This window comes from Actinia tenebrosa, unplaced genomic scaffold, assembly GCF_029948245.1.
Source record: "Actinia tenebrosa isolate PJP-AT-01 unplaced genomic scaffold, QUT_ActTen_1.0 PGA_scaffold0__85_contigs__length_37466705, whole genome shotgun sequence".
NCBI classification, from domain to species: domain Eukaryota; kingdom Metazoa; phylum Cnidaria; class Anthozoa; order Actiniaria; family Actiniidae; genus Actinia; species Actinia tenebrosa.
The window spans coordinates 14,519,302-14,545,964 of NW_028292569.1; the positions used below are offsets into that span (position 1 = coordinate 14,519,302).

At 35.7% G+C, this 26,663-nt stretch overlaps 3 protein-coding genes across 8 annotated transcripts in view; 2 read left to right on the top strand and 1 right to left on the bottom strand.

The window, feature by feature from the left end:
- LOC116291657 (regulatory factor X 4) overlaps nt 1-2,655 on the top strand; it is a 16,625-nt gene extending 13,970 nt beyond the window's left edge. For all 3 annotated transcript variants that reach the window (XM_031698848.2, XM_031698846.2, XM_031698847.2), the window contains exons 14-16: nt 212-329; nt 576-689; nt 1,170-2,655. In XM_031698848.2, coding sequence (XP_031554708.2) covers nt 212-329; nt 576-689; nt 1,170-1,993 — 1,056 coding nt within the window. In that variant the 3' untranslated portion in view covers nt 1,994-2,655. The remainder of the gene's footprint in view (nt 1-211; nt 330-575; nt 690-1,169) is intronic.
- On the bottom strand, nt 2,352-22,116 carry LOC116291658 (cyclic nucleotide-gated channel alpha-2). Of its 2 annotated transcripts, XM_089032365.1 has the most exons (6): nt 21,956-22,116; nt 17,082-17,170; nt 6,503-6,759; nt 5,339-6,019; nt 4,393-4,746; nt 2,352-4,251 (listed from the first exon to the last, which is right to left on the bottom strand). In XM_089032365.1, exons 1-6 carry the CDS (start codon nt 22,016-22,018, stop codon nt 3,653-3,655), a joined length of 2,043 nt encoding a protein of 680 aa, XP_088888491.1. In that variant the 5' UTR covers nt 22,019-22,116; the 3' UTR covers nt 2,352-3,652. The 2 variants fall into 2 exon arrangements, with proteins under 2 accessions (XP_088888491.1, XP_031554711.2); XM_031698851.2 differs by lacking the exons at nt 17,082-17,170; nt 21,956-22,116 and adding an exon at nt 9,515-9,644.
- LOC116291656 (uncharacterized) overlaps nt 9,867-26,663 on the top strand; it is a 25,511-nt gene continuing 8,714 nt past the window's right edge. Inside the window, exon 1 of one of the 3 annotated variants that reach the window (XM_031698843.2) lies at nt 9,867-10,205. In XM_031698843.2, the coding sequence (XP_031554703.2) occupies nt 10,182-10,205 (24 nt within the window). In that variant the 5' untranslated portion in view covers nt 9,867-10,181. Of the gene's footprint in view, nt 10,206-17,158; nt 17,275-22,402; nt 22,583-26,663 lie in introns of those variants that run through there. The other 2 variants (XM_031698845.2, XM_031698844.2) reach the window with 2 other exon arrangements.

Consider the following 26,663-nt stretch of genomic DNA (forward strand, 5'->3'; position numbering starts at 1 on the left):
GTCACAGCTGAGTGCCCCTACTGCACTCATCCATCCACCAATCCAGTTTAAATCGTCCTTGTGGGGTAGCACTTAAAAACCAGAGGCTGACAAGCCTGTGACCCTCATTCCAAGATCGAATTGGAATTTAGAAGTCGATTCTTGCCCAGCTGGTCCCATTTAAACACGTAGTTGCGCCAAGCTCATTCCATTAATTTCTTCTCCTCCACAGAAAGTCAGCAAGGAAGGACAGACTTTCCAAAAATGCGCCCAAGATTTCCTGCTCAAATGGTCTTTCTTTAGCATAAGAATTGTGCGTGAACTCACTCTACACAGTGCCCACAGCTTTGGTAAGAAAATTAAAATCAAAATTTCGTCGGGAAATATCACGCAGTGCGCATCCAGCGACTTCCATATCTTAACATTGTGATTGAATGGTGCGCAATTCCCTGCTTTTTGATTGGTTCAGAGTGTTGTGGAAACCATTAAAAAGTTCAACTCAAGCAGAATTTGCTTATAATTTTTAAAATACGACCCATACGACTAGAGAGTTCCAAGAGCAACGAAGTCTGATCTTATTGAAATTGATTTTCCAGGATCATTCCACTTGCTTCATATGCTTCTTGAAGACTATATTTTGTACACCGTCGAGAACCAAAGCAACCAGGAAGACGGTTCTGTAATGCCATTCAAAAGCTCTGTTCCTGATGGTAAGTTGATCAACTAATATATAAATATAAAACTGGCATGCACAAAACCAAACATAGTATTATAGTATTATATAAATATAGTATATTAAGTATTATTTATTATATATTAAGTATATAGAAACTGAAGCCTTCATTCCCGCTAGATCCATAGGTCGCCTAACAAGTATAGGAAAATTTACGACTTTTAGTCAAACCCCTCTCTACGCCAATGGTGTCCAAGCCTTCACATTGATTAAAAACCAGGTTCACTGGAATCATTAGACTTGTACACTACTACCCTGTCCTAGACGTGAGCAATCATGCCCCCACACACCAGCAATTAGGCACACATCGACATCACCTAGACAAATTGAGCAGCCAGGCCTCACCACAAACAAGACTTATACACGAGTAACCAGGCCTAAACGGGCAAGCACAAACTCATACCTTCAAGTATTACTTTTCAGTGAGTTAATAATCATCGCTTTGATTTGTTTGCAGTTCCTCTGTTTGATGGAGAAGAGACTATGGACATCGACAGAGAACCATGTGTCAAGTATACCAAATCGAGACGAGTCTCATCCAGCTCCACAAATGGGATGTTGAGCCCGCGAGACATTCCTCGAGTATCCATCTCCGTCCCAACTCTGAGGTCCCCAGTATACAGAGACGTGTCCCCACACCCCATGGGCTCCCCTAACAATAACGTCAACAAAATGACCACCTCTGACCAAGGCCACTTTGTCTACCCACCCACCCCAGAAGTGAGCCCGCGATATCCTTATGGCTCATCACAGAATTCAAACAACCAGCTGTCACCTATTAGCCAATCAGTGAACAGCTACAACCAAATGCATTCTTCGTCAGTTGGGAGCGAGAGTAATATAATAGCCAACAACTATGAAATACCCAGAGGGTATACCGGTATTGACCGATACTCAAGCCACGATGCTGGGAGCTTCTTGTCACCGCGCTCGAAGAGCACCATGGGAAATAGCGGGTATGGGATCTCAACCAGCTCAAGCAATATGCCCTACGAATATCATCGCAGCTTTTCGCCGATGGTTATGGACCACGTCAAACATTATTCACAGTACCCCCTCCCGGAACGAAACTATCCATCAGGCTACATGTTCAGCCCTAGTGTCATGACGGCTTCCAATTCCGTCTATCCTCTCCAGTCCAGTAGCAGCAGTACGAATGAACGCTATTATCCAGACGTATTGGAGGAGTTTGTCGACATGCAGGCCGCAATGCATCATGGTCTGCCAAGTCGACCGGTACGAGGGGATTACAGTTACTCTCCAGCAATATTAACCAACTAGTTAGATAATCTTTTCAAGCAACAAATACAGTAGATGTTTATAATCAAATTGGGTTTAAACTTAAGAAGTTGTTATTTAAGAAGTGTTTAATTGAAATCTACTCAAAATATTTATGGGTGGATGAGCTTTCGTAATTATTTTCCAAAAACTACTGGAGTTCCTCAAGGTTCATTTTTGGTCCCCAAAAACCAGTAATTAATACTACCATACTACCACTAGTAGTATACAATAAACTAAAACATGATATTCGAATGTAAAAACAGCAAAACAGTAGTCACAAAAAGGTGAATTTTCAATAATCAATAGCTTTTTTTCACCTAATTTTTCAAAAACTTTTCAAAGATATTACAAAATACTCTTTAAAATTGGAACCTGGAAGATAATTTATTTTGCATCTGAGCATTTTAAGTTCTTATTACATTCATACTACCGTAGACCAATGGGAAAAAAGTTTGCCAGGGTAGGAATATCAGTATAAACCTGTACACATACGCGCCATGTACATATCGTTTTATTAAACTTACTATCAGGGGAAATAAAAAATCTTCATTTGCCGAAATAAAGGGGCCTTAAAATTCATCATAACATTGTAAATAACGCAAAATAGTTAGATATAGATTTTTAAATGTTCAGAAAATAAAAATAAAGATTTACTAGTTGTACGAAGGTCTATTCTGAGGTTGAGGTTGCCCGCGTTCCTATGACAATGTACAAGGTTTCCATAACAACCATTAACATGTGAAGACGCACGAGTTTATAGAAAAGTTTACGGAGTCTTCTTGTTGGGGAGGCGTTGTAATCTATAACTTCGATTATAAATAGCACATTTTGCACCGCCATGTTGGTCGACTGACTTCTCATTTCCCTCCAACATGGCCGCCATTTTTTGACACCCTCGGTAAAAGTCTCAAAATAGCAATATTTGTGACGAATTAATCTGTCTTGTTAATTCCACCAACATGGCCGCCATACCATTGTCTTTTTACCATTTTGGTAATTATTCATCAATATTCTTGATAAAGTACGAATACTGCAATCTCATTTGCCCCTTTTTCAAAGCCTCAACTGAACATTTCTATCACCCTCCCCCTTAGTATCGTGGCTAACTATAGTCTCTTCACTATTGCCGTATGTAATCAAATAGGTCTCGAGTCCTTTAAAAATTTGTTCGGAATATGAATAACGTCATGCTGTATTGAGAAGTTTGAATTGAAAAAGTGTAGTTCTAGTTTTGAAGTGAGATTTTTGTGCATATAGAAAGACACTCGGATAGAGAGACAGACAGACAGACAGACAGACAAACAGACAGATAGCAGAGAGATAGTGACAAAGGAGTAGAGATACAGGACTACAGTCAACTCTCGCCTTGCGGACACCCCGATATTACGGACACCTTGCCATTACGGACAGGAGAAAAAAATACCCGACAAAAATACTGACAAAGAAATGACGTAAATAATTTTCGCTATTACGGACGCTCGCTATTACGAAGTTGAAATGACGGTCCCGAGGGTGTCCGCTGTAACAAGAGTTGACTGTAAGAGGCTACCGCAATAAGACGTCAAATACGACAGTCACAGACAGACAGACAGACAGACAGAACAAATAGGTGGACGGACAGACAGAATAAAATTTACTAAATAGAATAAGTGGGTCCAGCTATCTTTTTTTCCAAATAGATTCACTGGATGTCTTAAGAGAAGGTGAAGGAGAAGATTCATCATTCGAACGTTTCCTTAAAAGTTCAGACAACGCCGTTTCCAAGGTAACAAGTCTCTCGTCATATTCACTTTTCTGCTTTTGTAGTTTTGTCGAAAGGTCTTCTTTATCCGCTTCGAGTTTTTCAATTTTTTCGATCATTTTTGTCACGACGTTATCATCGACCATGGATCCTTCCGACGTGTCTCTCTTACCAACTTCCGTCCGGCTGAACGCCATGCTTGTTCGTCTCTTATCGTTTTCTAGCTTCTCTTTCGCTATCTTCTCTATCTCTTCTTTGATAATTGGGTATTCATTCAGAACTTCCGTGAGATCGTTTTTAGACAAGCAGAAAAGTTCTGTGTAGCCCACTGATCGAACCGAAGCAGTGCGACGATTTCCTGCGCTACTCATACAAAGGACACTGATCTCACCGAAGTAACTACCGGCCTCGAGAACGGCATAGATCTTGGTTCCTCTTTCTGAAACCACTTCTAGTTTGCCTCGATTGACGATGTACATTTCTCGTCCAACTTCTCCCTTGCGACAAACATAATCTCCTAAAGAAAAAAGGATCAAAATTTGATTAGATTGACTGCGTTTTATCAGTCGCGTTTTGATTGGTTAAGACAGGGAAGCCATTTGAAAGCAACGATGACAGCGCACATTCCCCATAATACGAAATTCGCTCGCTTTCTTACCGGGCGAGAAGAGCTGTGAACGTAGCCGTAAGACCAACTCACACAGAAAGCCCGACTCGCAGTCCTGGAATATCGTCACCTTTCTCAGTGAGTCAAGATGCACATTAATGGCAATTTCAGCACGAAGTTTATCAGGTAACGAAAGAAGAATCTCCTCTTCATCAGGGTGCTTCTTGTACGTCCACAGATAGTCAAACCATTTGATAACCCGTTTCTGAAGATCTTGGGGTATTTTGTGAAACCGCATGTACGCTTTTACGCCGTCCATTTTGTTTTGAAAGTCGAGTCTGGTTGCGTTCAGGTTGGTGATGATGTTGCCCACGTTACCGACAATTGTTGCGAATAACAGTACACCTTTAGACGAAAAAAGTTGCGCAAACAATTAGAAACATTTGATTGGATTTTAGAATAAAGTTGACTCTCGACTCGGTCTTTTCTTGGAAGTAGAACTGACTTCTGTGAGTATGGTAGGGCTTTACGAGTAGTAAAAAAGGTGTATTTACCTTGGGCATGTTTGACATTTCAGATTACGTGTCATTATCTTGAGAATAATATTTTTTGTTTAAGATGTATCCATATTCCTGTGTCTTCTTGTGTGCAACCGTTAAACAAAGAAATGATATTCTAGGGAATGACACGTGGTCTGAGATGGGATGATTACGCCCAAGATAGATAAGTCTATTGCTGTCAAAACCTCTTCGATACTAACCTTTAACATATAAGCTATTTTTTAGTGTACCTTATTTTTTTTCGAAATGTGTAGAAATCTAGTCAAATAAGGCCATGGCTACTATGTAGTTAGAGTCATTGATCATACAATAGTGTATGGTATCACTTTATTGATATATACACATTTCATTCAAAGGGAATGTTCAAAGAAACCCCAAAATAATCTTCCCACAGGTGCAGAAAACCGCGCGAAAATTTCCCGCCATTTTGAACTTACCAATCAAATAATCAAAGGTGACAATGACGTATTCCACTGTTGTTTGAGGAGGCGTTACTTCACCTATCGTCGTCAAGGTTAGCGTCGACCAATAAAATGAATAGATATACTGCCGCGAGAGAGAATTGTAGGTACTATTAGGTCCCATTTGAGCTTGGGTACCGGGATACACCCAGCTATCTGTCCCGAAACCAATCGCCTGCGAAACCATGAAATAGATGCACGCATTCCAGTGGATAATCATCAGGATAAAATGAACTAAAGACGCGATGCGAATTACATTAGGAAAAGTTGTCCTGCTCTCAGTCCGGTCCAAAAAGTGCCAAAACCGATGGAATTTGATGATCCTGTTGAGCCGTACAGCTGGATTCAGACCGACGAAAATATACAAGAAGTCAAGAGGAATGATAGAAGCGGCGTCCAGATAGAAAGAGGCCGAGCGAAAATAGTGTTTTCGAATTTTACGATTGTTTGTTTGAAGAATCCCTTCTTCTAAGAAACCTGTTCTCATGCTGGCAATGACGTCGCCGACGTAAATTATATCACAAGTGTAGTCTAGAACTATCCACATAATGAAGAGGTCTTTGTTGAGTTGAGAGAAAGCCGTGCGTAGGATGATAGTCCATATATTGTAAAGAACCGCTGCAGTAACCACTAAAAGCCATAAATAAACTCTGTCCTCTGTGGAAATAATAATAAGGAAAAAAACGCTGACTTCCTTGATCAATTAGACTCGGGCGTACGGCGCAACTGAAACTTCGTTAGTCCATGCAAACGTTGCCAGTGTCCATACTTTCACGTGGCTCTATGACGTCGCTATATTTTTTAAACTGAGATCATGTATCATTCTGATGTGTCGTCACGCAACGCTCAAAGCTCACGTTGCGTGACGACACTAATAGCGGCTGTGTAGGAGACTAGTGACTTTTGAGAAAATTGTTCACGCACATGTGACGTTATAGCCGCCATGTTGGATAAATTTTACAAAGGATTTTCTATGGGTTCAGGGTTCTTATGTTATCATGATCAACCAACACGGTGGCCATTTGCCACGTGCAAGAATCGTACATCAAGTCAGATTTGTAACTAAGCATCCGCGCTGAGAAAGCAATAAAAAAACATAACAAGAGTATATCCACATATCCAACATGAAGTATTACGTACCTCCCGGATCAAAATACTTCAAACACCCGAACTTCTTCTCTCTACTATGCCCCACAACAGACCTTATCCTAACTCTACTAAGAAAAGCTTTCTCTGCCTCGCTGTACCGCCGTTCCCCTTTCGACCAATAGCGAGTTTTGTTCTTCTTGGATACGAGGTCTGTGTCGTCTCCCTCGTCAACGGGGTCTTCAAAATGCACTCTCGAAGCTCGATTGCTGTTTACGGCTGACATCTCTGTGTCGACTGATAACGTATTGCTAAGTAAAAAAGAATAAAAACAGGATTAGTTGAAACCGCTCCCACCTTCAATAAAAGATATGTAAACTCGCCTCTCATTTATGCGACCCGGGTTCGAGTCCCGCCGGGCTCGGTGTTGTATGTGTGGAGAGTTGTTTGTTGGTTCTCTCCTGTGCGTTGAGGGGTATTTCCGGGTTTTAGGTATTTCTACCCTCCGCAGAAATCTGAACTTCTAGATTGGAATTCAATGGATGAAGAGATACTCCGTAGAAATGTCACTGTTATCGGTTAAATTCTATTTATTCGTTAATTTTTTATTCTATTTATTCATTATATCGAAAACCAACTTCCTCAATAAAATATTGGTCTACTTAAACCTCTACATATTGACCTCTCCAACTCTCAATAAAATATTGATCTACTTAAACCTCTATATATCGACCTCTCCAGCCCCCAATAAAATTGGTATACTTGAACCTCTGTATATCGATCTCTTCCACCCTTCTCAAAATATTAATATACATGAATCTTTCTAAATCGACCGTTAATATGACTTCCATTCCCCCCCCCCCCCCCCCAAAACATATTTAACATCTCTATATCGACCGCACTTATAGCTCAAACTTCCCTCCTCAAACAGTAAGACCTCTCAGTAACAGACCACACTGCTATTTGATTTAAGCATTTAAAAAATCAGTCAGTTCAAACCTTTCAATATCGGTTTCCATTGCGGCCATCTAAGTACTGTTCAACCTCTCTAATCCGATTCTTATATTCATCTTACTTCATAGACACAAGTCTTCGTGCGGTAATCGAAATTCAATCGAAAAAGTGGCAAAAGTCTATATAAAATTTGTATAGGTACGGCGAATCGGGGAACCTGGAGTGTCTTCAGGCTACCTTTATACGAGAACTAAATCTTATTTTGTCTTAGATTCTAGCTAGCACTCCCACCCCCCCCCCTCCCCCATTTAAAGTGTGCTCCGCCGTCCCTGCGCTGACTCGCATTTACAAGGTGTTTTAAAAAGAAAAATATCGGGAGGTCTTTTCGACAGCTGAAAGAGCTTAGTTAACTTATCGAGCACTTTAGGTCATTAAGATCTAGTCCTAGCAGGTATTTTTAGCTTTTACTCAGGATAATAATTTCTATTTTTTTATCATTTATCATCGACAAATAAACCTTCGGGAAAGCAGATTATCTTAACGTACGCTCACGCTCGAGACTTCATGCCCACATAATTACCTATTTTTTGCGCAAAGAGATTCGATTTTTTTATATTTTTGGTTCAACTGACTCCCACGATTGACTGCTGGTTCAGTCTAATACGTGGGATAATTTTTAATAGCAAATTTATCATTTTTAAGTACGAGTCTATTTTTAAAAGAAATACTATTAAAAACGTGGATAGAATTTATCGACAGGAAAGCCAACAAACTGCATGACGTCATACTTAGCATGGTTGGATATTTTTTTCACACTACTAGACTCGTGTATTCAAATGGTTGGATTCTTAGCAAAAAGGCAATACATTCAGACAACTTGGGGAACGGAATGAACTGATTTCCAAATCAAAGACGAAACGGGAAAGGAATAATTTTCGTATTTCAAGCTACCATTAAATGCTTAGTATTAGGTACTAAGTGCTTGTTTGAACAAATCTTTAAGTTTAGTCGGTGGAAGTGGATAAAGGATTTTCAAAATAAGTCGATTCAGAGGTACTGAACTTATTTATCTGAAATTCCAAGAAAACAGTTGGAAATTCCCCGCTAAAAATTAACTTAAACTACACAAAATCAATAAATAATATTTATAATTTTTTTGGTGCCATACTGAGTGGTATGAGAGAAGGTAAGCTCAAGGCTATAAGCCAATGTTTAATCAACAACTTCCCGACTCAGTTTTGCAAAAACATGGAACTAAACGACCCGACATTTAAATATTATGTATGGACTAAATGTTAAGGCTCAGGGGCGAAATATCCTCAACATTTACTAAACATATAGTTTTCTAAGGGAAAATAACAAATTATCGTTTGGTATGGTTTACGGAATTCGTCGACAAATAGCTGAAAAATAGATAGAATATAAATTTATAAGATGAGGTTAAAAAGAACCGTCGATGAATTTTTGAGTAAAGCGACTTCTGCCAATTTGAGCGATGATAATCAAAATAAGATGAGATAAAAAAGCAAAATTTCGTTAAAAAGATAAGCTCAGCTTAACTAGAAAATAATAGTCTTGTTTCAGAGCTCTCTGAACGTGGAAAAAAATGATTTGCTGCGGCGTAGTCATTTTATTTTACGACCTTAAAAAACAAATAGAAAAGGCGTTACTTTGACCTACAGGAAGAATAAGCTAAGGCAATTCATTTTAGAAAACAGCAAAGGTAGCTTAACAAACAAACCAAAAGATAACAACTTGAAAAGGTATTTTATCGTTTTTGAGTGGAAAATTAAAAATTAAAAAGGAAAAGAATAAACGACTAAATTCAAAACCACTTTCAAAATCAATTCGTTTGTTTGAAAATTCATGAGGTTACATGCGGAAAAATAATATATTGTATTGTGATTGCTGTTTGAAACTAGAAGCGCTTCGAGCGGCAAAAACTAACGAGACTAACCTGAACATTAGCAGAAATTTCGCAGGGTTGAGCACGATAATCTTAAACACTGAATTTCAAACATCAAAAGTATCTTACCAGAAAACGCAAAAAGCGACAAAACACCTACTCATATCATAAGTTCAAAACTAAAATTATCAAATCAGAAATCTTACCCAAAGCGAGACATTATGACTTTGAAATAAAGTTCCTCTTCCTGCCGTTGCTATGAACGTGCTTCTATGTATTCATTATCGCTCTCCAGTTCAGCGCAGAGAGAAATCTTACGTCCTTGCTCACCGCTGTTCCACGCAGTCAATATCTAATATGGATAAATTATTGTCTAGTTTTTCTGTAATTTTCCCCACTGGACCTTATAATCTCAGTTTCACGCTGAGCTAGGACGTTTCATAAGGAAGGAGATTATTTTCGCACTTCGTATGCGTTGGGCCAAATTGGCATTTCGATAAGAACTATATTAAAGAATTTGGCGACCGCTTTCATTAAGCTACAAACAGCTGTCACGATTCTTTGATAGTTTGTCTATCTTATTAAACTTTAATTATCTAGTTTGAGGTACTGAAATATTGAAGTCCCAACAGATTGTTCATTCGAGGGGCGACCGAAAACAGCTCTGAACAATAAGACAAGTTTTTCCCACTCGGCACTAGCCTTTGAGCAGAGGATAGTAGACCTTCAAGTATCAAAGGGAGCTGTCATTAAGAGGCAATGAGAAGAACGACACGACATCTAAAGAACTAGGGTGTTTTCTCCGGCTCTCAGATCAAGAATTTCGGCCGTTACCTCAAGGAATTCAGTCAAAGATCATACACTTCGAGGCTGATGCCCGCGGCAAAAAATAAAAGAGTGAGTATATGAAATATTGAAACTTGAATCGCATAGATAACTATTACACGAACAAGTATAATGTGAGCGACTGAGGGAGGGCAAATATTAAGCATGGTGCATTAGAGAGGAGTTTATTAAGAGAATATTAGAATCGCAAAACATCCTCAATAGAATCCAGTCTGCTAGTTCTAGTGAGATGAAGACAAAAAATCTCACTTGGCTACCTATAACTGATTTATTAAAGATCGGATGAGGAGAGTGCCTTTTGTTAAATTAAAGGCTAAGAAAGTTAGTTAGGAAGAATAATAATGACAAAGAATCAGCACATTGAGCGGTGAGAAACCGGAAAGGTTTAAAATACAAAAAAAAAAAATTGAAAACAGATGAATCAATGTTTATGTATTTTCGAAAAAAATAACAAAAAAAAAAAAAGATAACCGATAAATTTTCAATGCTTGTATATTTCCAAAAGAAATACAAAAACAAAAAAAAAAAAAAAAAAAAAAAAAAAAAAAAAAAAAAAAAAAAAAAAAAGAAAAAACAAAAGAAAAAACAAAAAAAAAACAACAAAAAACAAAAAATTGAAAAAAGATGAATTCCCAATGCTTATTCATTGTATTTTTCTTCCTTTCCTTTCATTTCATTTAAAATTTGATTTATCGCATTTTTGTCATAGAATTTTTGAAATCTATTTTTTTAGGATTTCACTTCAAAACCAATGAAAATTAGTAATATATACCTAACCAAAAAATTTCTGCAACTTATATACATATGTCTTTTGTTTCTCTATTCTCACGAGAACAAATATATATATATATATATATAATTATATGTATATACACGCCGCAATTGATACATATTAATATATATTAAATATATATCTTAATGACCGTCAAAATATCTGAGATTGCCGATCGTGCTCTATTGTAACCGTTTTTTGCCGTGACCTTCCTCATTTAAGCCATTTTACCGTTCCCCCGAACTGCAATATTCAACAAAAATGATCTAGAAATGCTTAGATTCCAATGTCCGATGCCAATATAAAGCTTCACATTTCGAAAAAAAAAACGGTTTAATTTTCCTTAAACAGAAAAAAAAGCACATCAAATAATAAATCTAGAAATTTCACAAAGGCGGGGTTCTTTCTACGAAAAAAAAAAAGAAAAGAAAAAAAAGAAAAGAAAAAAAAAAAAAGGAAAGAAAAAAAAGAAAAGAAAAAGAAAAAGATATATATATTGTTAATACTATTATCCAGTATTTTGACAGCGAATTCCACGAGAGAAGGCCATTGCAATGCAGTTTCGCAGATATAAATAATATCCTCATTTCAAGTAAACAAGATTACTACACCACATTAGAAGATATTTCAAGTTTACCTGGTTCTACCAGCGCCTTGTGATAAATTTTCCATTGTAGACGCGAATTAAGTGGCTTAAGCACGTTTCTTAGGTCATAATGTCATTCTTAGAGACGTAACTTTAAGTTCACTACGACCAAGGAACAGAAATTTTTCATATTTCCCTAGATTTTTAATGAGATGAGTATGACATATATCCCAGAATAACTATAATCCTGATGAGTTCTTAATTAAACATTGCTCTTAGAAAGACTGACAGTTCTAGTCTTTACGCAAACTACGATTGTCTAAGCATTATTTGAAGGAGAGAATTTGTGCACATATTCTATATACTATTCCAATCTTGTTTCCGGGCTAAGCTATACTAGAGTGTTCAGTCGTTCTCATGCTGGTGATGTTAAAACGCGAGTAGCTAGATAGGCTGCTTTGAGACTAGAAGACGATTGTTGTATGGCGAATCTCTTCCGTACTCACGAAAGAAGCTGAAAAAGCTTAATACAAAAAATGTTTTACAGTAATTTTAAAAAAACTAGAAAATAACCTACACTTTGAAATCTCTTGACAACTACTGCAGTTTTTAAATTGTATTTTTGCCAATAAAAAATATCGTATTATGAAAAACAACAATTTAGGCAAGATTCTTTTGTGAAGAAAAAAAGCAGGTACAGAGATTTAATCGTGACGATAAGCGTACCAATATCATGCAAAGCGATATGTATCTCGTTTTGATTTCAAAAACTAAAAGTGTACTAGTTATATCTCTGCATCTAAACTGGTTAAGGAAATTCATCCTCAGTTGCTTCAATCCATTATACGTTTTTCAGTTTTTTCAATTTCATTTTTTCATTGAGTCAGAAAAAAAAGATCAAAAGATCTAAAAAAAAAAAAAAAAAACTGCATAAAAAATACAACGGCCGCCTACATTTACGCATCGAAAACAAAATTCTTTTTTTCAAATTGTTGAATAAAATTAGAGCACTTTCGATTTATAAGCGACTAAATTTATAAAGCAAAATTAGTCGAAGATTAATTTGAACAAAATATGATAGGATAAAAGGCATTTATCATCGAAACAAATATTATAGTGGAAACAGAACAGAATGCCTTTAAAAACCTGTCTGTAATCTCTGAGCTAGCTGCCATGGGTCTTGATTAAAACTAATTACTTCCAAATAGAATTTTTCATTTTCAGTAAATTGGGTACTTGTTCTATTTGACTTTGAGAGATTTTTTCTCTTATTTGAATTTCTTTTGAGTAAAGGATTTCAGTTTAAAAAACCTCAGCCTCGTCAACACTCAGGAGCCTTTTTTTTCCTCTTCGTAAACTACAACGCGTATTCAGCGGCTCCTTCAATTGTAAGTTCAGAAATTATTTTGTCTATAGGTAGTCCAAATGATGTATAACCGTACAATTACTTTCTCTGGACCACAAAATAGACAACCAGGTTGCTTCATATTTTCCTCCCTCATTTATCTGTCATATAATGTCAATACGAACTTTCTTTGCTACGTACCGTTTCCGGCCTTGATTTTTTCAACCAAGCTTGCAAACCTTTTTGAGTCGCTACTATCTGTAGATCATTTTCGCGGAAACATTTGACGAATTTCATCTAAAATTATGCTGTGTGTAAACAAAAAGCGTAACCAAAGCTTGTGGTACGATAAATAATTAATATTCGTATGGTTTTCGGTCCCTAAATTATCACAGAGATTTAAGTCCTCTTGAGAAACGAAACGAAATAAAATTTCGCCGGGTGATGATCCGAAATGTCGTTGGATTAATCACGTCAAGGGTTCAATACAGTCGTTCAAAATTATAACGATACTTTGTTGTTTTGACTGACAAGTCGGCATTGTTTGACCCTAAAGAAGAATGTTTCCACAAATTCGAGACAATTTTGTATTGTTTTCCGGTTAACCGGGTTATACCTTGATGGCCATTGGACCAGCTGATTCAGGAAGGCTATGTAGCTAGGGTATGTAAGCTTCATTACTGATCAAACTAACGCATCTAAAATTATGGGTTCTCTCAAAACAGAGATATACCGGTTCAAATATAGCATAAAAATTACAAATTAGGAGTATATTAGTGCTAAAAAGAAAAATTAAGCTCGTTAAATAACTTATACTTTATAATTACGACATTGAAAACATCCAATATTTTTTGGCGCCAAAAACGGTGTACTTCGCAGGCGCGGTCGCGCTAACAATCTTTTGGCGCCAAAAAAGACTGAATATAACTAATTGGACGTTTGAATTAATATTCGATTGATAAACATCTTCGAAGATAGTAATCATTGCTTGATACTGTTTCTAGAGCTGCAAATAACGAGATTCTCTCAGACATAGCTGATTTTACTTCAAGGCCTCTTATCAGAGAAAGATTCAGGGCTATCCCCAAGTGCCTTCTCGTGCTTATTATTGTTTTCTCTGGCCTCTTATGTAAAGCTTAGAGATTGAAGCAAGTTCATCTTGGAAAGCTTTTTTACATATTTAAGGTTAAGCTTGAGGGCATTTAAACATGTTCGCCTGCTCTTTATCAGCTTCAGAGTTAGGAAATTTACAGTTTACATGTCTATTATTGCCTATGGGCTGTTCACAGTTGTGCAGACAAGAGTACGTCGACTTCAACTTCAACTTCAAACTTCAACTGCATGACAGCTCGAAGAATAATCATAATATTATATAATACTAGCTATGTCTATGTTTCTATGTTTCTCATTTTCAAAAGGGAGAACCAGGATAAACAGAAAGCCAAGGAGGTTCAGTAACCGAAAACGAACAAAAAACAACCGCTGTTTAGAAGTGAGAAAGAAAAAAGGATAAAAATAAGAAAAAACAAAAAAATTACAAACAAACATATAAACAAATAAATAAATAAACAAACATACAAACAAATAAATAACAAACATATACAAACAAACATACGAACAAACAAACAGAAAGATCACAAAGAAAGGGAAAAATAAGAACAAAAACAAAACATAATAACGCTATGTGAAAAAAAAAAAAAAAAAAGAGATGGAAGGAAGAAAACCAAATAAACAAAAAATTGAAAAAGGAAAGACAGACTGGAAGATAAACAAAGCAAAAGAAAAAATAGAAAAAATAGAAAACGGAGAAAAAGAATAATGAAAAGAAAGTTAGAGAGGAAACATAACCTATCCAGAAAATCCTACATGCAAATAACAGATCAAGTTTGCTTTTATCTCGTACGCATTTTCATTTACAGATCTTCTTACGAACTGTACTAAATATTCATCCTAATCCCTAAATCACTTTTACATTTTCAAATGAGTTTGTCGGCTTTGCGGACTAAAAGATATTGGACATTTATTTTTTCAAATCTAGCAAAGTAAAGATCTAATTGTCGTCCATATTTTTTTCAAGTCATCATGTCTAGAATCCTAGCAACCTTTAATTAGCGCCTAAAGGACAAAGACCAGAAACAATCAACTCGAGGGGCAAGGAAAAAACCACTTAAAATTTTGTTCTTAGAAGCTTCAGATCGAGGGAAAACACTGACACTAATATTTCAGATGTTAGCAAGGTCGTAGTTACTATAATCGTCGATTGGAATTGGTTTTAAAAGACAAAAAGATACGATACATGGACAAACATTGAACGTCAAACCGCGCGAGGGTTTACCTACGTCACTTTGACGCTTAACCATCAATTTCAATCACAAATGTCATTCTAATAAAATCTATCAACAAATTTTTACAGTTTAGCGATTTTTGAACACCACAGGCGAAAAACAAATCAATAAAGTTTGTTTTTTACTTTTGTTTTAAAATTTATAAATCAGTCTTCGTTCGCTCCGTGAAGCCATCTTTTCCTCGGTCACTGGTATTCACACGAATAACAAATGTATTTTCAGTATAAAGCTTTTTATATCTTATTTTATAAACGATGATTCAGGGTGAATTCTGGTTTACGATTTAGCTAACTCTACAGTAACTCTCACGCAACATTTATAATACGTTGTTGATTTTTACAGAAGAAGGGAAATAAATAAGCCTGGAGGGATCAAATGAAATCCCTGTTTCCGTATTTTTTTAACGAACATTTTTAATCATTTATATTTTTACTCAAATTTGACGAAAAAATTCGCTTAAATTTCGAATGGCACATTGTGCATCTTTAAAAGTCATTATGTTATTTTTATTTATTTTCTGATTTTAACAAACATTTTTGAGAGTTTAATTCATTAAAATTTACGAATTCAAAGGTTACACATTTCAGAAAATTTCTTCAATATCTTATTTTATCTTTGCTCATCTGCATATCTTATTTTAGCTTTCCAATTGACTTGAGTATTATTAAAGGCGTACTTGATTTGTAGATTATCTGTAGCTCAAAGAGGATCCTGATACTTATTCCAAGAAGACAAGAAGACGCCACGAAATGTCTTCGCTTATCTCACGTCTCTATTTATCATTTTCTCATATATCAAGTTCAATCTAAATGGCATGCTTTAGTTGGGGAGCTACTCTTCTTACTGATACAGGAGAGAAATTTTGTATCTTGGAAGAAAACAAGAGTAATTGGATGTTTCTGGCAAAAAAGGTCGGCAGTAACGAATGAGCCACTGATTTGAATATTCTAAAACAGAGGTGGGAAAAGACGGATGGAAAAATAGATGGGAACTGGGATTCAGCTTTCAGTGCCTTTCATTTTATGAGGCTCAATTACAATTACAGTTTGCATTGTTTTCCGCCTTTGCAATTGGACTTGATTTATTGGTAATTAAAGTGTCAGATTCATCATCATCATTATTGTCGCCGTCGTCATCATGAACTACAGCAGCATCACCATCACCCTTTTCATCGTCGTAATCATCATCATCATTATTGTCGCCGTCGTCATCATGAACTACAGCAGCATCACCATCACCCTTTTCATCGTCGTAATCATCATCATCATTATTGTCGCCGTCATCATCATGAACTACAGCAGCATCACCATCACCCTTTTCATCGTCGTAATCATCATCATCATTATTGTCGCCGTCATCATCATGAACTACAGCAACACCAACATCACCCTTTTCATCGTCATCGCCGTACACCACGATTACCATCACCCTCATTATCATCGTCGTTATCATGCGTCCTGTCGAAACACACTCAGAAACCCGAAACAAAAGTGACACTGAACAAACGGCCCAACGGTAAAGAACAAACTCGAATTCAAAATAATTCAACTTAAAAAAAAAACAATACCAGAAAAAAAACAAAGAAATAAAAAAAGGTTCAAGCAAAACTTAATGAAATAAACAGCAAAATTCATTTTCTGTGGAGTAGAGTTTTCATATAAGTAAAAGTAATTTGATTCCCGCAGAGCGGAAAATAAGATGTTTCAATGAAAAAGACTAACGACGTCAGAGCCCATCAGTAGAGGTTTTCAAATGGCTCCATCTCAACCGATAACAAATGGAAATACCTTAGTAACATGAGTTTTGGAGCACTCAAGCCCATTATTGTTTGTCGGCGATACAAGCATTACTTAGTTCGATCCAAACACAATCTACTTACCATCGACTCCTAAAGCAGATTAAGCTCTTCTTTTTCCTTCCCATCACGACTGAACTTGTAAGGCTTTCGGCTTCAACGCAAGCGATCAACTAGGATTCAACGAAAACCAAGATCATAAATGAGTAGCTTTACCTTCTTTTCAAAGGGTTTGCTTTTGTTTGCTTGGATTTAGTGGAGCTTTCCACAGATGTAGGTAAGTTTGCAAATGTAGATCTGAACTTGTTAGTAGCGCGGTCTAAGCGGCAAGGTGCAATAAAACAAGCTCGACAGACTAGAGATCCCTCACGTACCGTAGTCTTACACGTCTCTTGAGAAGCGGAACATTTTTAAAAGAAAAGGCAAAATTTTTATCCCTATAACACTGGTGGGTAATTGGGATACAAAAGATACCATACCAAAGCCGTTTACAAACGATTTATAAGACATCGTCTCAAAATGTATTTTATCAAGATTTGATATCCTTGATTATGCACAAACGACAAAACATATCTTGAGTACGCCACTAACTGTCTTGTAACGGTCCTTATCCTAATTACCAATTACTGATTAAATAAAATATCACACGAGAGTAGCTTTTCAGCCAATCATGTTGCGTATGACACGAGTTTGACACTTCTGTTTTCCTTGAGATATTGTTGAGTAACGTTACGAACATGTGTAAGGATAAGTGCATAACATCCACATGCTATCCATCTGAACGGGATGTCACTTCTCATTTTCCAGATCTTTTATTGTTACTTCAAACAAATGATTTTTGAAGACTACTACACATTGTTGGTCGACTATAGTGGGGCTGTCGGTAAATTTCTAATAATTCTGTCGTCTAGCCCTTTTTTGCTAGTTTATAGCAATAGGTGATTTATCCTCTTTGAATTACACATTGTTGGGTCGACTATAGTGGTGCTGTCAGTGAGTTTCTAATAATTCTTTCATCTATCCCTTTTTTGCTAGTTTATGGCAATAGGTGATTTATCCTCTTTGAATTACACATTGTTGGTCGACTATAGTGGTGCTGTCAGTGAGTTTCTGCATCCTCTTTGACCTACACATTGTTGTTCACGATTATAGGTGTGTCATACAGATTGTCGATGCTCAAGAACCTCTATATTGCTAGTCGATTATATATGTTGTCAATGAGTTGCCAAAAAGTTCTAAGTCCTTGTTAGTTGGATCATGCAGATTGACGATGCGGTATATATATCTATACCTATATATCGTAAGTCGATCACTGATATATATAAGTTCTAAGTGACGTTTAACCCTTTATACTGTATCAGTTGGTTTATGTCAATGATTGATAGTTCTTGAACCGTACGTTTTTTGATGGATGTTAAATGTTCTTGTTATATGAGTTTCTAACGAATTGAACCCTATGTCATCCGTCTTGTTGGCTGGTTGACCTGGTTGGAAGACTTTGTCTGTCTGTCTCTCTGTAAACAGTTTTTTTGGTTGGACCGTCATGACGTTTTTACTGATGAATATTGAATGTTCTTGTTCTTTGAGTTTCTAACGACTTGAACCCTATGTCATCCGTCTTGTTGTCTAGTTGTTGATTGGAAGACGCTGTCTGTTTGTCTCTCTGTAAACAGTTTTTTTGCTTGGCCAGTGCAGGAAAGTATTGCAGGAACATAGCCATACAAGTATATCGTATAAATAATTCCCCGTTGTTGATGGGATGTATGATGTTGGTGATAGGATGAATAAGTCTGAGCCATTACATCTAACATAATTATTAATTTTTACCACTAATGCTTAGTATTAAAACGTCTTAGTGATTGGCCAAGAATTCACATATTTTATCAACGGTGAGTGAGCTTGACCAATTAAATGTGTTGTTAGTTCAGTGGCTGATTTCTTGATTAGTTCATGATGGGTAATGGAAAATGTTGTGCATATGCCAAACTAGGAATCACTTTCAGTCTAGAAACCAAAAATGTTGCAATTGTCTTTTTAGTTGAAACAATCCAAACACTGAAACGTCAGAAAAATATATCCCTGAGTACTCTAATCAGCTACGAAAATGCTGTAAAGTTTTTAAACCTTTATAAAGACTATCTTTTATATCTAAATCCTTGCCCCTCTAAAACCGCATGGGATAACTTATATCTGTCTTACCGAGGATCCTAGTATTAAAGAATTAGTTACATAATCTTATCAGTGTTATTATGATATGATAAAGACTCTATGATCAGGGTTTTCTGCTTTAAGATAAGCTGACAAAGTAATCCGTCATAGTCGCTGTTAAACCAAAGTATTTTTTACGCGCGACGCGCGACGATCATCGAGTACGATGTTGGACTCTAAAGCTGCTGTGTTTGTCAGCAACCCCAGAGTTTCAGGTAAGAAAGATGACACAAGCTTCAAAATGAGTAGAATGAACCAGAATAGTGTAGCTATTCCGAGGTTGAGAAAAAAACTGGGTCGAGTTGCCATTGCAGTGCATTGTGGGACTGTTTTAGGGGATAAGGCATAATGATGCATAAATGAAAGTGGACTTTCAATATATCCACAGAAAACTAATGTTACCATAGTGACAATCATTGATTTTTGGCTTGGACGTCTGCATCGTTGTCATACCAACTCAACTTAACGGTTGTGAGATTAAACCCTAGACAATGTGAGATTTGCATATATTTGGTATTTAAGATTTCAATGCCTTGAATTCTGACGTGTTATTTCACTTTGGTCACATGACCATTTCCCGCCATGCAGGAAGAACATGAAAAAATCTAAAATTTAAACTAACCAAGCCAGTGACATCTTGTCACAATATAAATATACTCTGGCATATATTCACAGCTTGATAATAAATAATATGACGAGAATATTTTGAAGCAATTAAGTGCATAGCATGGGACTTAGAATCCCGTTCGTGCTCTCCCCATTGGGTAGTCTTTCGCCTATATTTTTCTAATCATGTATACATGAACCTTAGTTAAAGTTATTACCCAATAAAGTTGTGAAACAAAAGTTTTTACTGGAAATTTCGGCTATATTTTTGACACAGTGTTATAAATGAACAGTTTTTGAGTAAACGAAAAAACGAAAGTTTGAGGACGACGACGATAATGTTTATGATAAATCTGGTGATAGCATGTTTAGTGATGGTCATGGCGCTGATATTCATCAAAATATTAAAATTAGCAGTGAAAATAAAACGATAACAACAATTAAAATGCCACGAGCAAATTTTAACTCAAGATGAAAAAGAATGATAAAAATTACGAAATGACTTTTTTAAGGAAATGAAATTAAACGAACAAAAGCCTCAACTGCCTAAAAATATAATTTCCAGCTTCTGTGAATAGAATAATGATACAGTAGATCTCGATATCTTAGCTGAACACGAAAATTACTTTAGTTTCAACATCGAGTGGTCTTCAAGCTAAGTAAAGTAGCTTTGCAAGTGTTGTCATTTAGTTGGCCAATCAGAAACGAGCAGGCGTGAGTTAACTGAAGGGATTTGCGAAGTATCTAGGAAATTGTCCGTAAAACGTGTGACTTGGATTTTTTCGGCCCTAAAGAATACCACGTAAGCCTAAGATATTTATAAACTGAAAATATTATTTTAATGCAGAAATTGAGAGTGATTGGTTTGCTATTTGTCGTGAGAGAAATGATTTACGAGAAAGAAAGCAATTTTACATAAATACTGATACTAATAATATTAACGTAAAATTATTATTATTATTATGAGTATTATTATTATGTTATTATAAGATCATCTCTATTATTTGTCGTGAGAGAAAAGCGTTACAAGGGAAAAAGACATTTATGAAATTATTCGAGAAAATGTTTGATTCCATACCTCGCGATGTCTTCCTTTCTGACTGCTTTCATTTTAATTATTTATATTTGGCTTCCTTATCTAAAATTAACTAATTTGCGATATTTTTTAGTGTTACTTCATGTTTCCTGGGAGATTTTCAATATAACCATACTACGCATGCGCATTCAATGACTGAGAAAAATACAACCAATAGGATTCGAGAGAAGAATAATGACATCCTTAGAACATAAAATAAGCTATCGACGAATCTAATAGGTTCAAGCACTTGTTATTTTTATTGATTTAGAGCCTTTGACCCTGTAATTTCTTTTTAATATTCATTTTATTTATACGTTATTAATTGAATAACTTAGTGCAGTCTGTAACTGAAACTTATTACGTTATTTTTGGATTTAAAAAACTCGAAAAATATACCCGGCTATTTTGTGCAATTTCCTTAGAGAACGAAATCGTATTATTTTCAAACGATTTCCGTTGAGAATATGACCCCGAAGATTATAAATAGAAGATATTTATGGGTTTATTATAAGATTATAACCGAGTTAGTTCCATTTATTTTATTGATGGTTTTGAGTCAAATTTCACTATCTCTTTTTTCATTTAACTCACTAATTTTAGTTCATCATTCTTGGTTTATTGTTATCATAAGCGGAAATACCTGTGAAAATCTTATTCTTTTTAGCAAAATTAAGTTTCGGTTCATAATCATGTTATTCAGCCAGAGTTCTTTAAGTAATTAAAATGGTCTATTGTCCTCAAAAATATCGTGAAGAAAATCGCAGGTTTTCAGATTTCTTAATGAAAATACGATCCCCATGAACCGGAGATTTTGAAGTCCCCACAAATTAGACAGCCGACTTTCAATCTACTCACACTTTTCAAATATCATTCAGAGATTGATCAGTATTATTTAGAACCTTTGGTTAGATGGTTTGCTAGATATCCGTGCTTTATATAATCGAAACGGTTAAGAATTCTAAAATTGGAAGAAATAAATTCTTTAGCCCCGGGTAATAAAATAGAATTAGCTATCGATAAACCGCGTAGTCGTATTGACCACAAAGGTTGAAAAAGCAATACTTACCCAATTTTGGGAACACGAACGAAATCCTCTAGAAATGTTGTAGTTCGCTTTTTCAACTACCATTCACCTTGAATATGGAGTTTTCAGTTAATATTGCAACCCTTGTCGGTAAAATAAATCACATCGGAGATTATAAATTAATATAATTAAATTAAGCAGGTTGGCCGGTTTTCGTCGAGATGTTTGAGGACACAAAAGCTAACCACACTCTTCGCGTACACCAAAGCACTTAGGGTAGCTAAATCGAACGAGAAAAAAAGGATTTACTAGGCCGGAATTCATAGGGTGAGAGCGAATCTCCTAAAGTGCATGCTTCTTCGTCGAGTCCGTATCACCACTGAGGAAAATGACAAGTAGATTCTGGTGGTATTTTATTGGAGGAGATTGAGGCAATTAAGTCTTTGTGTGCCTGTATAAATCTTCTTTAATATTCATGCCCACATTTAAGAATCGCTACAGGAGATAGCCGATTCATGGTTAGAGTGAAACTGGCTTGACCAGAACATGAATGATCTCGTAAACCCGAATGATCTTGATTCGAAATTTTGGATAATCGAGAACACTTTAGTGGAAGAAAAATCTCTAAAAGAAAAAACGTAGCCCAATTCGCCTTTTTAGTGCCTTAAGGTAAGTCAAATAACGAAAAAAAAAAACTACCTCTATATCTTGTTTTTTTTAGATATCGAAATTGCTGAATTTATGGCGGCAAATGCGAAAGATTTTTCTGCGTTTGTTTATTTACATCAATGACCTTTTTTCTTCAAAATCTATGCAATGATCGAATATTTAAGGATGTCCTTCAAGACGCAATATCAAGTAATGGCCGAAGCCATTCTCTTTTTTAATCTTTCAAATAAGGCTTTTAGTTGATAGAAATTTGCAGATTGAATAAAGTGGTTGAAAGAAAATTAAAAAACATAGCTAATGAAATTAAGCGCGCGCTTTCGTAGAAATAGCGGGAAAAAGTGAGGAATTGAATTATTAAAGGAAAAAAAAAATGCGAAATGCAATATACTCCAAAAGTACAACAATATCAGCAATATTACTTTAAGTTTTTGTTTATTGTAACAAAATACAACACTGCAAGCCTTTTACGAAACATCTGGATTTGAGGGGTTTTTTCTAAAAGGCGACGATCCGACCCGTTGCTGCGTCTAGAATGGTATGTTATGTTTTGTCACATAGTCTATTGGCGAGGTATTTAATGGTAACTGACTAACCGCCCTGAAATAACACGTCTAAGAAGACCTAGTTTTCGCAATAAGCGGAGATTTTTGAGGTGTTTACTTGTAGTTACATCCTTCGTGACGATATCTATCAATTGTCTCGAATACTGTTTAATTACACTTACCAAAATATGTGTTCTAACATCAACTACGCATCTCCAACAAGACTTATAGTAGCGATTTAAGACACTTCTGATTTCCGTGGTCGATGAATGCTTTTTTTCCTCCGGGCAGAGTCTTTCCGTTCCCGAAGAATTTAAGTGAGTCTATTCCACACGAAAAGAATTGCTTCAATCAGGAAAATCATATCAGCAGGCAGCGAGGTTGGACTGAGATTATGATGAAAGGATAAATTAAGACTCAAACAATTACATTGTAATTGCTGACTCTAGTTATTGATATTCTTTTGTCATCTGTGATAGTTTAGCCATTTTTTCTCACCAACACAGACATGACATTTGAAATTAGGAATTATACAAAGAAAAGAGGTGAAATAAACACGTTTAAAATGTAATCAGATTAGTAAAGTTCTTAACGTTGAGGTTGTTAATAAGTCGATCGAAAGATACTCTTCGTGCTAAGGAAATGGACTGACTGCTATATCTAGATTGACAGGAGATAGATTCACCATCTTCGTTGCTCGAATTTTGATCAAAACACCTATTTCATAGACTTTGATCAAAACACCTATTTGTTGGACTTTGATCTATTAACACTTATCTATTTAGTATGCTTTACCTGGCTTTGTCGTTCAGGAATACTAGGGTTACTCATTGATTATTTTGAATCATCATATGCATGAAGCTTGTATAGTGACTGTGATTTAAATCTGATATGTAAGTTTAGGTTCTATTTTAATGCATTTAGCGAAAGCCTTTGATTAAATGAATTAGGAGCTTAAGTTAAATATAGTTATGTAAGGTATCTTCAAGTATGGTCAACATAAGGGTTTTTGGAGAAACTGAACATGATCAGGAAGCTTTAAAACTTTTTGGGGCGACTGTGAAGTAAAATAGTGTATATTGGATAAGGAGAAGATCGATACAAAAAAAAAAAAACAAAAAAACAATTACAATAAGAACTTAGTAAATAATGTTGACTTGAGATTAAATAAAATGAAATAAAAAAGACAAAGACATAATTGAACAGGTTCTTTTAAAGAAAACGAACGAACGAACGAACAAACGAACAAATGAACGAACGAACGACGAACAAACGAACGAACGACGAACGAACGAACGAACAAACGAACGAAAAAACGAAAGAACGAAAGAACGAAAGAAAGAACGAACGAACGAACGAACGAACGAACGAACGAACGAACGAACGAACGAACGAACGAACGAACAAACGAGAGGAAGAACTAACGAACGAACGAACGAACGAACAAACGAACGAAAAAACGAAAGCACGAAAGGACGAACGAACGAACGAACGAACGAACGAACGAACGAGCGAAAGAGCGAACGAAAGAACGAACGAACGAACGAGCGAACGAGCGAAAGAGCGAACGAAAGAACGAACGAACGAACGAACGAAACACAGAGACACAAAACAAGACAATACATCTAACTACAACACAAAAACATTACATAAAAACACAAAAAAATATATATCAATACAACTACTATTATTAACACTGTAAACATGCCACAAGAAAGAAATATTTAAAATATTATGAAAATGAAAAATGTAACACAAATAAAACATCAACTTAGAAAAAATCGACCAGTAAACAATAAAGTAATAATAACTTAATAACAACTGTCTTGTAATCATCGGCCTCCCACACTGTCTTTTTTTAAACATATATGATGGAAATTAACAGTGGATTCCAGAGTGGCTCTTCTTTCACTGGATTGTGCAAAATCTACACTATCGTCACGAGTAATAATTGGAAATTTTTCGGAACGATAACTAAAAATCTTAATCTATCGAAAATGATAATGATGGTGATTACGATGATGATAATAATAACAATAATATTTATAATTAATAAACATAATATTAGTAAAAATAACCCTAAGATTTTTTTAAAACTAATAATGATAATAATAATATTAATAATAAACATTATTAATATTAATAATAATAGAGTTTATAATAATAATGATAATATTAGTAAATATAACACAATCATTCTAAGATCTATGATAATGAAAATAGAAAAAAAAAAATGAAATCAAAAGAATAGCTTGGGCGAATCTTTTTTCCAAAAGGAAAAAAAGCAAATGTTGTTGACACATTCTACGGAATCTTTCTTTCTTTTCACCTGTTCCACTTTCTAGATTGAACTAAAAGAATTAATAATCTCTTTGTTCGATAGAATAGAACATGTTTGATTTAAGTTATGATGATTAAAGAGGGTCCTTTTATGATCTCCTGTGACTCTTCCTGCTGAGAAGAACAGGCAGGAACACTGGACATTTGTTATTTGTGACGGAACATTATGATCGGGAACGCCACGAGGCATTTTCACAGTTTCTCATGCTAAAGTCAAAACAAAGGAAGGGAAAAAGTAATTTCAACCTAAAATTGCAAATGACCTCAAAATGTCATTTCGATAAAATGAACGATTCGCTCAATCAGTGTCTAAACAATGACGTCATTAATCCAAGATGGAGGCAAAACAAGAAAGGGAGGAAAAAGTTCAGTCGAATCTCAGGGCTTGTGTTTTATTGAGATATTATTCAGAATTGACCACGTTATATTGGGACGACGATTGTTTGTCAATTCGACTTCCCAGAGACACGTATATCTAAGCTTTGTGTCAGTAGTATGGAGCCGAAGAAAAGAAGAGATGAATGACAGGTAAGATGTCTGTCATGGTAATTTCTTGTTGCCTTGACTCCATAAGTACCAAGTCGCCGGTTTTTCGGGTCTACATTAATGAAGCTTTTGTATTTTAGGTCTATTTTTGTTATTATTAACTACCTATTTGATTAAAAAGCGAAAGTGAGCGAGAGTTAGAATTTTTTTGAATTATTTTTAATCATAATACTCCATTTTACAGTTCCGTTCGAGTGACGAAGAATAATATTTGTAAGTCGAGGCTGCAGTTTCCGCGCATAGCAAAACTATACTTTTTATCATGCGCGGAAACTCCAGCCTCAGCTTGGAACGGAACTGTAAAATTACACAGAGCTATCAATACCAACCTTTTGCTTATGAATTCTAGCGAGTCTGTAACTGTGAGGCTTAGTTGTCTTAATCAACTCAAAACCAAACGAGGCGACAATGAATCATCAAAGAAACCTCTTCCCACTCGGTGCTTGTCAAGGACCGACGTTTCATTCTCAATGAAAGTTAAACAGCTAGATTACCAATTACTAGCTCCTAACGTGTGAGAAAAACTACTTATTAACTACCTTGTAATTGAAAAGTTGGAATAAATCAAGATAGTTGGATATTATCATTATTTTTGAAGTCTGAGTAATTAAAAATGTCAAGACTTCGCACAAAACGATCATGACATTCATCCC

What these genes read in the sequence shown, in the direction of transcription:
- LOC116291658 (XM_089032365.1), bottom strand. Translation starts at nt 22,018, where the DNA reads ATGGTAGTTGAAAAAGCGAACTACAACATTTCTAGAGGATTTCGTTCG. An exon ending in GTTCGTGTTCCCAAAATTGG is followed by an intron (nt 17,171 to 21,955) that starts GTAAGTATTGCT and finishes GTTGAATCCTAG; the next exon opens with TTGATCGCTTGCGTTGAAGC. An exon ending in GAAGTATTTTGATCCGGGAG is followed by an intron (nt 6,020 to 6,502) that starts GTACGTAATACT and finishes TTATTTCCACAG; the next exon opens with AGGACAGAGTTTATTTATGG.